This window comes from Tiliqua scincoides, chromosome 9, assembly GCF_035046505.1.
Source record: "Tiliqua scincoides isolate rTilSci1 chromosome 9, rTilSci1.hap2, whole genome shotgun sequence".
NCBI classification, from domain to species: domain Eukaryota; kingdom Metazoa; phylum Chordata; class Lepidosauria; order Squamata; family Scincidae; genus Tiliqua; species Tiliqua scincoides.
The window spans coordinates 46,437,726-46,450,728 of record NC_089829.1 but is presented as its reverse complement, the minus strand read 5'-3'; the positions used below and the strand labels follow the sequence as shown (position 1 = coordinate 46,450,728).

The window sequence follows — 13,003 nt, the reverse complement described above, 5'->3', positions numbered from 1 at the left end:
CGCTCCTTCAGGCTGTTCTAGCAGTTCTCAAACTTGGAGCCGCAACCCTCCTCGGCCTCCTGCACTGCCGGCACAACCCCAAAATGGGCCTGTCAAATACAGACACACACACAGAGCGCATGCACACAGTTTCTTGCATGCACACAGTTTCTTGACAAGCAGAAACGTTGACCTCAGCAGAAAAATAATAGGATGTGAAACTTTGCACTGGAGATGCAAGCTGTATTTTGCACTGTGCTCTCCTCCAATCTGATCGCTGCTACTGCCCACTGCCTGGTAAGCCTAAGGAGTGATTACCACCCTTTACCACTGCAGAAGCAGAGCAGAGGTTACGGGACTTCATTGCTGGCCAAAGAAAGGTGACAACTCTGACCAGGATGAGTCTGTCAGAAGACAGCCAGGATCACCTGCCCTGGGTGATTGCAGTCTGCACCATCTTGAGTTTGGCATTCGTTGTTGGGATCCCTGGGAATGCCTTTGTCATTTGGACCATCTGTGGAAGAATGAAGCAAAGGTCTGCCACTGTGGTGCTGATCTTAAACCTGGCCATTGCTGACCTCCTGGTTCTGGGGACTTTGCCCATCTGGATCTATTCTATTGCCCACACTTGGCTCTTTGGCCTTGTCGCTTGCAGATTCCTCACATTTCTTGTTTACTGCAGCATGTATGCTAGCATATTTCTGATCATGGCACTGAGCCTTGAGAGGTTCATAGCTGTCTTTTACCCCTTTGCTGCCCAACGCTGGAAGAAGAAGAGAGCCACCTACGCTGGGGTTCTCACCATTTGGTTTCTCTCCATTGCTTTTGGAGCTGTCGTCATTCCTTTCAGGGGAACTGTCAGTGAAGACACAGGCCTGGACTGCATGTCTTATAACTACACTTCCAACTCGCAGTTGACTGCCTGTCTCTTGCTGGAGACTCTGGTGGGCTTTGTGATTCCCTTTGCCATCATTTCCACCTGCTATGTGTGTGTTGGAAGAAGAATCGGCAAAATGACTTGTCCGTCAAGGCGACGATCGGCAAGGCTGATCTCCTCTGTGGTGGTGGCTTTTGCTCTCTGCTGGCTCCCCCATCACGTCTTTAACACAATCAGTGTTGTGTCAGCTCTGATGGAAGATTCATACCCAGAGACAGCCAGAGAACTGGAGGACATTTCTAACATGGGGGTCTACATTGCAGGCGCAGTTGCGTTCCTTAGCAGCTGCATCAACCCTCTCCTATATGCCTTTGCTGCCAGGAACTTCCAAAGCAGCGTGAGGTTGGCGAAGCTGTCCAAACTCTTTGAACAAATGGCTCCTTCTGTGAGGCAGGAAGCCACGAAAGAAGCAACTTCGTTAACTGGAAAAGAGGAGACTTTGACGAGCATGGAGATGATCTAAGAGGTGCAAGGAGAGGTATGTCTCTGCAGACTTAACCCCAGGGTAGCTTCACAGGTGAGGTCAACTGGGGCATGTGCCTGGGGCTAATGGCCTTGCAGGGGCCCACAAATGCCCATGTAACCCCTGAAGCAGTGAGGGTCTGGTGCTGCTCCCCACCACTGCCTGATAAGCCAAGGGCCAAGGGTACAGCTGCCATGGGTACAGCTACCATGTAATTGTTGCAGAGCAGTGGCAGTGGCACACCATCTCCTTCCTTCAGTACCATTCCACATTTCCCAGCTATCCTGCCCCTGATCAGAGACTGGGGCTTCTGGGATTTGTGAAAATAGCATGGCATGGCTTTTCACCTGTTTATACTCTCTGTCACTTCAGAGGCTTCTGTGATGTCTCAGCATCTCAAGTGGGGGGGGGGCTGCTAGCCCATCACAATGGAGTCCTTGCTGTTCCATTGTTGGGTGTTGTTTTTGATGATGATGATGATGACGATAATGACAGTGACTATTTAAGCATCTTTCTCTTCCCCAACTGACAGGTCCAGACAAAGGGTTAGGGCCTTGAGCCAGCTCATTGAACTGTAAAGCCCACCTGCTTCCCAAAAGTGGGAGCTACAAGTGGGCAAGGTGTCCCCAAGTGACCTATCCCACAGATAAAGCCTAGTTAATGCTCACAGGCTATAGAAAATGGGGGCGCACGCACACCCTTGTCTGGATTTGCCCGTGTTCAATGTTGGAAGCACCTGATAATTCATGGCGGTAGCAGGGAGGGAGATTTGCTATTCGTTTGGGTGCCAAACAATTGGATGAATAAGTAGGGTATGGGTCCTGCACAGTAACGTGTTAGAGTGTGTTTTAGTTTCTGCTTTTGCCCCAGCTGTCTTCCAGACGTTAGAGACACAAGACCTGGGATCATTGCTTTTAAATGTTTTTTGCCTATTAGAGTCAATCGGCCATTCCTGGAGGACAGCTCAGCAGGTCCTTGCACAAGATCCTTGCACAAGAGCAGCTGTTTCATTCCAGCTAAATGTACTGTACTTGGCTGCAATATTGTGAGTCATCTCAAGGAAGCCAACCACATGTGTGCCAAAAGCACAGGCAGTTTTGGAGGTGGGAGGGGAGCCAGAGCTTTGTGACGGAAACACTGACAGGCAGCATCTTTCAGGGTTGGAAATCTTTGCCCAGTCCTGCCTGGAGAAGCTGCCAAGAACTGAACCTAGGATCTGCTGCATGCAGAACATTTAGTTATTTGATTTTTCTCTGTAAACCGCTTTGTGAACTTTTAGTTGAAAAGCGGTATATAAATACTGTTAATAATAATAACAACAACAACAACAGCAACAGGGGCTCTACCACTGAGCTACAGCATGTTTTAGGGGTGTAAATGTGGGTATCTCCCCCAGTTCTAACTGAGCATAGAGAAATGTGTATCTTAGCTCTTATTTACTAAAAAAAAGAGGATAAAATCAATGCATCAAGGTGAATGACTGATTTTAAACCTGTTCTTCACTTCTTTGGGATACAGAAACTCTCAACATAATCCAGTAAAACATTTTTAAGTCGTGTTCATGTCAACAGAACAGATTTAAACATGTGTAACTCTCATATTGTAAGTTATTCAATGGAAGCAAGTATTTATCTACACTGCAAGCCGCTCAGGGCAGAGACTTCTATCATTCTGTGTACAATGCTACACATCAATTAGGCCACACAGTGCAGACACCCGCCTATAAGTCGGCCCCACAGATAAGTCGAGGGCAGGTTTTGAGTCAACAATCATGGAATTTTCTATAACCCTCGGATAAGTCAGGAGTTAAACTTAGGGGGGTGTCTGACTATAGTTTTGTCTGATTTTACCCCAGGCCAGATCCTGAAAAATAACCTGCCACTGATTGTTACCTAAGAACTGTAGTCTCTAATTTATTAAAAACATAGTAAAAGATCATAAGATACGTTTTTATTCTTTTTAAAATTCTGGTCTTCACCACCTTTTTGTAAACACTATCAGAGTAAGTGCACTGTAAATTACATACCAGTAAAACGGTGGTTCCCAACCTGGGATTCATGTACTCCCAGGGACACTCAACAGGACCTTTAGGGGTACTTGGAAAAAGAATGAAATAATGGCAGAAAAAGGCAGGTCGTGCTCCAGAACGCCTTGCAAGGCAGGAATGCCTTGCAAGAACCAGCAAGTCAGGAAGGGAGGTAGCTAGTTGGCTGTGAAAGCTCCACCAGTAGGTAGTTTTTGGTCATGTATGCACCAGTGATTGAAAACCAGCACCGTAAATAAGATGAAATATAATATAGAAAGTGATCAATCACCCAGAATTTCTCAGCACACTTCTGGTGCAAAATAGTGCAAAGGCAGAATCCTGTTCTTCAAACAGATAAAAAGAGAAAACACTGTGATGAATACAGTGTCTGGGTTTTCATAGAGAGGAGATGAGGGCTTGTATTATTACAGACATTTTGCTAATATGAAGGGTACAATTTATGGAAATGGGCTGCCAAGGGATATGCAAGTGAAAAAGGTTGGGAACCACTGCATGAGAACCAGGAATCAAATCCACCTGTAAGGTGTCTGGTGTGTTAAGCCAGAAGCTCTACATACAACATACAACCCATAACACATAACTGAGAGTGTGCAATTCAATTCACAGCAGAGAGATGAGATTTGCAACCCTTTTTACTCAGAAGTAGATCCATTGCTTTCCATGGGTGTTATTCTTAAATAATGATGCATTGAATTGTAGCCTGGGACTTTGTTTCAAATGGAAAGGAGGATTCCATCCTGGTCTTGGGAAAAAAACAGACCTGCATTGCAAACATTTGCCAAGCAGAATCAGGCTGCAGCAGAAGGAAGGAGAGTAGAAGGTGAACTTTGGCTGGAATTTCCCAGAGAAGTTGCTGTAGAAACAAATTGCTTCTAATGAGCTGTGCCTGCCTGCTGCTGGAGAGAGAAAAACTTTTCAGAGAGTTGAAAGGCTCTTTCCTCTGATTGACCCAGAGATAAGGGGAAGTGATAATTGGAGCTTGATTACTTGGCAATAATTTTGACTCCTAATGAGTAGATTCAAAAAGTACTATAAAAGTCAAAAACGTACTATAGGTGAGTATCTACGGTAAATGCAATTATAGTCATAATAGTAAGTCTAATTTTTATGTATCTTCTGCCTTTTTTTGGAAAAAAAAACCCTCAATTTTTATTAATATTTATTATTTTATTAATTTTTATTTTCTTCCTCTGTTTTACAGGTTTATCTCAGAGACCCTGGCATTACTGAAAGAAACATCATATCACAAGTGCTGCCTCATATCACAGTTTCCAAGAGAACATCACTCTGAATCTATTAACAGCATAATTCTAGGCATCACTAGTCAGAGGTAAGCCCCACTGAGTTGAATGGGACTTACTCCCAGGTTAGTGTGCATAGGATTGCACCCTACAACAATCAAGCCAAAAGAAATTGCTAGCAAAGCCATTCCATTGTGGGTTGATTAGTTCCTCTTTTTATCTGCTTTTTATCTGCTTTCTCAGCACTACACTGAAGCACATCCAAAAACCTACTGAAATCAGCCGGACTGAACTGCATATGCCAGAGCTGCTGAACCTGTAGCAGGAAAGCATGTGTGACAGTCAAAGGATGATGTTTTGAAAAAGAAGTCAGTCTTGTAAAAAGTAGCTTTTATTGTCAGCAGCCTCTTGCACCAGGACAGCTGCATTCTTGAGAATTTCATCATGACTGTGGCCAGATCCTGGTATAGACACATAACAGCTGTTTCCTACCAATTGCCCAACTCCTGTGGAACTGAATTTTAAGAGTTAGAGAAGCATGAGGAAAGGGAAGACTCACTAGGAGTCAAACCAGGCAAACGGTGAATTCACTCAGAGATCCTCCTCACATACTCCATGAAAACGGACAGGACTTAGCCAGCCTAAGACCTCCAGGCATCAGAGGCGACATACCAAAGCTACCCTCATGGCTTACCTGATGATGTGCCAGCCTCTGCTTCTTTCCCATTCCACCCCTTCCCCACCCACATTATGGCCTCATATTATGCCACATTATGCCCCATTATGCTGGCTCAGGTGGAGACAGTGGGCTCCAGGTCTGCTGCCTCTTGTGGTGGCACACGTGAAGTGGTTGCCAGTGGCACACTGTGCACACCATTGGCAGCCATTTTACCACAGCAGGACACTGCCCAATGCATTGCATTCCACTTAATTCCCTGTGCACAGACCCAATCCTATGTAAGATTGGGCCAATCATCATCAGCATCAGTGAAGCACTTTGCACACTCAGAGCCCAATCCTATCCCCTGATCCTCTGCCACACCATAGCATGCAGGTACACCATGGAGGCGCATGCTGCATACTATGCTGGGGGGGATCAGAAGGGAAAAACATTTTCCCCTTACCTCTGCATAGGCCCTCTGTTGGCTTATGGGTCTCCTCAAACTTGCCCACTATATGGCTGGTATAAGTCTGAGGAGAACAAGGAGAAGATAGGATTCTGTGTGTGCATTTTCACCCCCTGTGGCCCACTCTCTCTCCTTCCCTCCCCCAAGACACTGCGCCTTCCCAGCACCGGAAGCTCCCCCACCGACTTATCTGTCCTGGCACAGTCTGTGCCAGCACAGTTCCGATGCTGCTGCTGTTGTTTGGCAGCAGCTTGGACTGGTCCGGTGGCAGTGTGCTCCACATGCTATTGCAGGACCTTTTATGTCATCAGGACATCCCGCTGTAGTACATCAGGGGAATAGGGTTGGGCCATCAGACAGTACTCTACAAATGCTAAGTATTTGTCAAAATAAAGTCCAGGTGCTGCCCTTTGGGGTTCGGCCTGAGGCCAGAGAATGACCGCTGTTCTTTCCAGCCCAGGCTGGCTGCAGCCCTCTTAGCACAGATAACAGAAAAAAGGAAATGCAACACGCCTGACTTCTGCTTCATTCCACAAGGACTTTCTAAAATGTCAGCAAAATTTTACCCTAAAAGAAGGGGCTTACTCTGTGGGGAATCACCTGCTCTGCAAGCAGAAAGTCTCAGGGTTAATCACTGGCAGCATTGCCAGGTAGGACTAAGAAAGAGCCCAGTTTAAACCCTGGAGGCTTGTCTTCTGCCAGTATCAGGTACTGTGGTGCCTGGTACCATGGCTTACTCAGCAGAACACGGAGCTACCGGTCTGGAGTCTGAGCTGTCAGTGATGAACCAGAACAGAGACACTGGGATGGTGGCAGACAGCTCACTGACAAGGTTGACCCAGTGTGCGGCAACAGTGAGGAAAGCAAATTCCATGCCAGGAGTCGAGGAAAGGAGACACAAGTAAGACATCTGCAGGGACATTATAATATCCCTGCCCTAATCGATGGTGCTGTCTCAGTTGGCATGCTGTGTACGGTCCTGGTTGCCACATCTCAAGAAGGGGTTCAAAGAGCAGGAGAAGGTGCAAAGAGGGTAACCAAAATGAATAGCGGAATGAGGGAGAGGAAGGAAGGAAGAAGGCAGAGGAAGAGGGCAAGTGAATTATGAGTTAACTGAAAAAAAATTAAAGGCATTTTGATGTTGTAGGCAGAGAATTTCTTCAGTGACCTGATCAGGGGCAGTTGACCTGTTGCCTTATAAGAGTCCCCATTTATTATTTCCATATATTTCCAAAGAGTCCTTCTTTGTCCCCATTTATTTTTTCCACACATCCAGCTTGAACACAGGTGTGCATCACTTAATGACAGGGATATGTTTCCCCTGGGGGCTGGGGATAAAGAATAGGCCCTCAGTTTGGCTGTACTTGTCGTAAGAGGCGACTAAACAGCCACCGGGTAGATGGAACTCGTCAGCCTGGGAAGGCAGCTCATCTGAGAGAAGGAAAACTCTGATCCCAAACCTCCACTGCCTTGTGGCTGCATCCAGTTATGGAAAAGGCTTCAGGAGTCAACCTCCAGGCAAAATCCAGAGCCGGAGTCCCTGAGGCAGTTCATGGCTGAACATTCTGGCAACTCCTGTGACGCTGCTGGAACCAACCGTATTGGCCTCTGCCTTTCCATTGGACCATTTCAGTGACATGGAGAGGGGGGGATTTGCTGCATGGGTAACAGCCTATCCTCCATACCTACTTTACCCAGGCTTCGCGCACTGGAGAGGACACTCTGTTCCAGAACCACCATTCAGAGCGTGACACCATAGTCTTCGAGACTGAAGGATGCCAACAAATTATGTTCTCCAATCCCCATTGTTATGTGAGTAGGTTGTTAGTCAACATTCAGCCCAATCTATTGCCTTTGTTGTGCAAACTGACACTCCCTGCCAGACACTAGCTGGCTGCACAGGCTACTGGAGAGAGATTGCCTCTTCTTTGCATTAAGAACCTCTTTGTTGTGTAAACAGACACTTTAGTGATCCAAAGGATCACTAGTGATCCAAAGGAAACCAAACATGGTGCAGTCCCTGAACTTTGCAGTTAGTGAAGGGGGGAGCATGCTACAGTATCATTCCTAAAGCGACTGAAGAGCTTGGCACTGGACAGGCACTGAATGAAGCATGAACCAGTCCTGGCCACAGGTTTGCAATTGAGTAAGAGAAAAGAGCCCTAAAAGGATGGGGAAATGAGGACAGGCAGAAATGAGAGGAGAGGTGCATTATCAAGGGGGGGTTAGAAGGATGGAGAAAAGATATTGGAGGTTCTGGTTTCCAGAAGGAGTCAACAGGAGCAAAAGGATGGGGGTGTGAAGAACTGAGGCATACAAGCCAAATAATTTGTCAGCGTATCTTCTTCACGTTTGTTCTTCTGACCTTTTTCTTTTGCTGTCTCCTTTCTTGGGGTGAACCTGGACAACGCATTTATCACATGATTGAGGTCTCCAGGCTTGATTTTTATCAGATGTAAATAGCAGCTGTGCAAGGCCCCAATCCAGATGGGGACCACACTGGGAGGGGAGGGGCTGGAGAACCCTTTGGCTCCCCCATGGGGCTCATCTCCTTTCCACAACTATTTGAAAAAGAAAATGTTTCCGGTGCCACCATAGGGTGTGTTTTTCACAGCCAGAGGACAGGGCAGGTCCGCCCATGAGGCAGACTGAGACAGTTGCTTCAGGCACAGAATGGTGAGGAGTGCACATGTCCATCTGCCCATTTGTGTGCTTCTCCTCCTACTCTCTGGACTGGAAAAGGTAGAAGGGAACAGAGTGGAAGAAGTGTGGAGGAGAGGAGGGTTGGAGTCTAGCCCACCACTCTCCTCCACAGTTCTCTTCTGCTTCATTCCCTTGTTCCTTTTCCAGTCCAGTGGTAGGAGGAGCAGAGGCTGGCACTTCACCAGATAAGGGGGGCAGCACGTGACACACCACCTCAGGCACAAGGAGATCTTGGGCTCATTCTGCCAAGGGGTGATTGTGGTACTGATCTTGCCCAATGGCAGGATCATTCGAAACCTTTGCAAATTTCAACTGTGCAAGGGCAAGGGTTTGTGTGTGCGTGTTATGTTTTAAATACCACTGATCATTTCTGCCCCAGAGGCTTTTTTTCTCCTTCCCCGCAGTAAAGCAATTCAGGGCAAAGTGTTTAGCCAAAGAATCAAAGAATTGGAAGTGATCTGCTAGATCACTGAGTCCAACCCCTGCCAATGCAGGCAGTCCACGAATACAACTTCCTGAATAGGTGGCCATCTGGCCTTTGCCTAAAGACCTCCAGTAATGGAGAGCAAGCCCACCACCTTCCAAGGCAGACCAGTTTACTGCCAGACAGGACTTACCATCAGGAAGTTCTTCCTAACATGGAATCAGAGTCTGTCCTTAAACCAAACTGTCCTGGTCCGATCCTCCAGAGCCACAGAGAAGTTGTTGCTGGATGTGAGCTCTGAAAGCAGAACTATATAAAACCTTTGGTTCTGCAATTTGTTACCCAACACCAAAGTTCTCTTTTTACCAAGTGAAGCAGGTGATGTATATGAACATCAGATTAACAGTACATTCTTATGTGTGTCTACTCAAAAGTAAATTCCATTGAGTTGAATGGGGCAGACTCCCCTATAAGTGTATATAGGATTGCAGCCTAAGAAATTCTTTCTAGGGATCCCTAAGAATAAAAAATTATTGCAACATCTCCTGCTCCACCCACCCCGAAGCCTACCCCTCCTTATCCATTTGGCTTTTTTCAGCCCACTGGCTCTTGTTTGGTTTCATTCCTCTGATATATACAAAGTACACAATCAGTTCCTTTTTTGCTTATGTCCTGGAAATGGTCAGGAGCAAGACCACATAGTGATGAGGCTGAGGGGTCGTTTCTCAGGCTGGGTTAAAATAATAGGGCGGCACTGTCTGTTATGTGGTAAGGTGTAGTAGCTGCAGCTTTTGGGTGACCAGGGGGAGAAAAACCTTTTGAGTACCCAATGGCCTGCTTACCCTTGCTTTGGAAAGCTTTGCATCAACCAACTACCTCCCTCCAAGGTGTCCAGTGATGAAAAGGGGGGGGGGGTCCTCTTGGCATGTTGAACGTGCTGTTCTAATGTTCTTCTGCAACATAAAGACCAGTCCCTGGAGACTTGTGCATTCTGTCCAGCAAAACAAGGCAATAGGATAGTGGGAAACAAAGCTGAAGGTAAACATGAATGATTGCTTTTACAGTACGTAATTCTGTAATTCTGTGCTTTTATGTGCCTGGTGTCTATTTTTCACTGTTTGATGGTAAATATGTATATAAAGAGAGACAGAGTGAGAGAGAATAAAAGCAAATTAAATGTAATTTAATGAGAGAGAACCACTTATTTACTAGATGAAAGAAAAGTTCCCGCGTTGCTTATCTCTCCACTCTCATATCCCAACATCTCCCCTCTGTGACTTGTTTCATTCAGCTCCTCAAAACCCAGTCATTCAGAGATGCACTAGTACATTTCTGCCCCTTCCCCCTTACTGCCCCCTATGCCTGGAACTACCTTCCACGGTGCCTCTGTGAAGCCATTTCCCTTCTTTCCTTTAAATTCTTCCTCAAAACCCAGCTTTTTCACAGTCTTTGCTCAAACGCTCAAGGCCTACCCATCCATGAAGCCAACTGAGACAGTCACCTAAGACAGCAGACTGATGGGGGCATCCCTCAAATCTCAGTGAATTACCAGGGACATGTACCAAAAAATCAGGACTGATCTTGGTAAATAGATTGGAGCACCTCTTTTTTGTCTTTGATGGGAAAAGGCAAGGAGAAGATAATAGTCCTTTCCTATTCTAGAGAGCCTTAGATTCTGGAAACCTTAAAGCATAATCCTAACTTACACTCCAGGATCTGGCATAACTGCTGAATCCTGGCCCCTCCTCCCACTCCCTGCCCACCCACCCATGGTCCCGCTCGCCACCTGCCCTCCCCCTGCCCCGAAACACCTCCCATCTCCTCCCCACCTCCCCATGCCCCCCAACCCCTGTGTCAGCCAAACTCGGCCTACGCAACTCACCTTTCCTCCAGGGCCTGCTTCTGTGTGTGGAGGCTGGTGCATGTCTGTGCACCAGCCTATCTCCCCAATGATTAGCACAAAAGTGCTTTATGGCACTTTTGCAACACTCCTGGGCTGGCGCAAGGGACTTGCGTCAGCCTGAGTACTTGGTAGAATTGCGCCCTCACTCAGCCAGCCCACTGGCTTCTGAGATTCAGCAGGCATTGCCCACCCACCTTTGAGTATATATCTGTGGCAATAAGGGCTAGAAAGTTGATGTTTTTCTTTAATGAAAGCTAAATTTTCTGGAAGCTTGATTCTGCACCCAGTGTGGCTTTTTCTGCTCTTCCACATAATCAGCGTCCCTAATCGCCTTTAGGCTCATCCAGTGGTATGATATGGTCATTCGTCTCAGTTGTTGCTTTTGAAATGATCCTTCCTCCCAGCAGCGAAGGGGGCTTGCCTGACTTGGAAGCAAGATACCTTTGTGCATGGGTGAAAGTGTATTGATCCAGAGCATCACCTTGTTCCAGCCCTGACACACTCTGGATTAGATTCCAACCACCTCTCGTATGGCCTATTATCCCTGGCTTATTGACACAAGAAGCCATGGAGAATGACTCACCCGTGTTCCAGGTCATTGCAGACCTAACGAGTCCTCTGTTTGCTATTCATTAACCCACAAGAGAGAGGCCGTGCTCAGGAGGCCTTCTCACTTGGCTGCATAGGGCAGGATTTCCAGCACCACAGCCAGACATTCTCCTGTGTTGCTATAAATCTGTAGGTAGTGATGCTTCATGCATTCACACAGCAAACAGGTGGAAGGGGGTTGTCAGTATGTTTATGCAGATCTTTCTCCTCTAGTGGTTCCCAAAAGTTTTAGCGCCACAACGCACTTTTTAAAATGACACTCTATTGGGACCCATCTAGGTTTACCAGACTTTAAAAAAAGATCTAGAAAGAAATAGTTCCTTTATTAGTAATAATAACCAGAAAAAAAGACCCTCAAACATCCATCTCCTTATATTTACACATGTTTGCAATATGCAGCAGCTCAGCTCTTTTTAGGACAGCAGCTATCTTGCAAACTGCAGGAGCTGAGCTCTTTGCAGCGTAATTACCAGCTATCTGATTTTTGAATAGCTTCAGGACTTGAGGCAATTAGTTATCTGATATTTCCATCACCCTTACACAACCCACCAAAAATCAGGAAGCAAATCATCAGTGCAACCCAACCCACAGTTTGAGCACCACTGCTCTAGTCGCTCAGAAACTATTTGAACCAGTAATGCAAAAACTAGTTTCTATTGTAGCAGCTATAGTCTTGGACTGGTTCCATCCATTCAGCCCCATATAAAGTTGGTCAATATTCACAGCCTCATTGAAGAAATAATGCCCGAGTCTACTGTCCAACTCTGTGACCCACTTGCAGAAAACTTTGCCAGGAAGCTCCATGGTCCTATTACAGGCCAACCAGGCGGTTGCCCTGGACATCAGATTGGTAGGAAGGACTTGCCACCATTTGCTTGCTGTCTCCACTGCTCCCCTTCCACTCCTTGGATTCAAACAGGAAGAGGGAGACTGTGTATAACAGGAAGTGCGGAGGAGGAGAAAGTGCTGGATTAGATGTACTAGCACACCACTCTCATATGCTGGGCAAGGAATGCATAAATGACACTCCTTCACCCAGTGGGAGGAAACCGGCCTGCTACTGCAACTCTTTGGCTTGTGGATCTGCTTGCCATGAAGGAGTGTATAGGAGCTCAGGGTCACAGCTGCGGGGCTACAGCTGCTGCAGAAGCAAGTTTTGGTCCGCACAGGACACTCTCCATTCTAGTGAGGGCCTAAATACAATGATGCTAATTTTCTCCATGATTTGACAGCAACTGTTACCCTGCACATGCCCAATCTCATCTGATCTTGGAAGCTAAGCAGGGTCAGGCCTGGTTAGGACTTGGATGGGAGACCGCCTGGGAATACCGGGTGCTGTAGGCTTATACCATAGTCTTTCGAGACTGAAGGTTGCCAACCAAAAGATTTTAGAGAGACTGAGAGCCCAATCCTGTAGTCTGCGGCATGGAACTGCGGGGCTCACCGCTGGGCTCCCACCGGCACTAGCCCAGCGCCGGCCAGTGCTGGGCTAGCACGGGGCGGTCACCCAGCTTCTGTGGCTCGGTGGTCTCCCAGACTGCAGAGCTGCGGAACAGGAGGCGGGGACATG

The 13,003-nt window shown here is 46.9% G+C and overlaps 1 protein-coding gene and 1 pseudogene across 1 annotated transcript; both read left to right on the top strand.

Annotated features, from left to right (window-relative positions):
- The first annotated feature begins 202 nt into the window (after nucleotides 1-202).
- LOC136660393 (leukotriene B4 receptor 1-like) lies at nucleotides 203-5,217 on the top strand. The gene is made up of 2 exons (XM_066637537.1): nucleotides 203-1,394; nucleotides 4,628-5,217. Exon 1 carries the CDS (start codon nucleotides 378-380, stop codon nucleotides 1,377-1,379), a length of 1,002 nt encoding a protein of 333 aa, XP_066493634.1. The 5' UTR covers nucleotides 203-377; the 3' UTR covers nucleotides 1,380-1,394; nucleotides 4,628-5,217.
- Nucleotides 5,218-12,657: 7,440 nt separating this feature from the next.
- LOC136660819 (5S ribosomal RNA) lies at nucleotides 12,658-12,777 on the top strand (annotated as a pseudogene).
- The last annotated feature ends 226 nt before the right edge of the window (nucleotides 12,778-13,003 follow it).

Bases quoted from the DNA above. Each gene is read 5' to 3' on its own strand.
- LOC136660393 (XM_066637537.1), top strand. From the start codon at position 378: ATGAGTCTGTCAGAAGACAGCCAGGATCACCTGCCCTGGGTGATTGCA.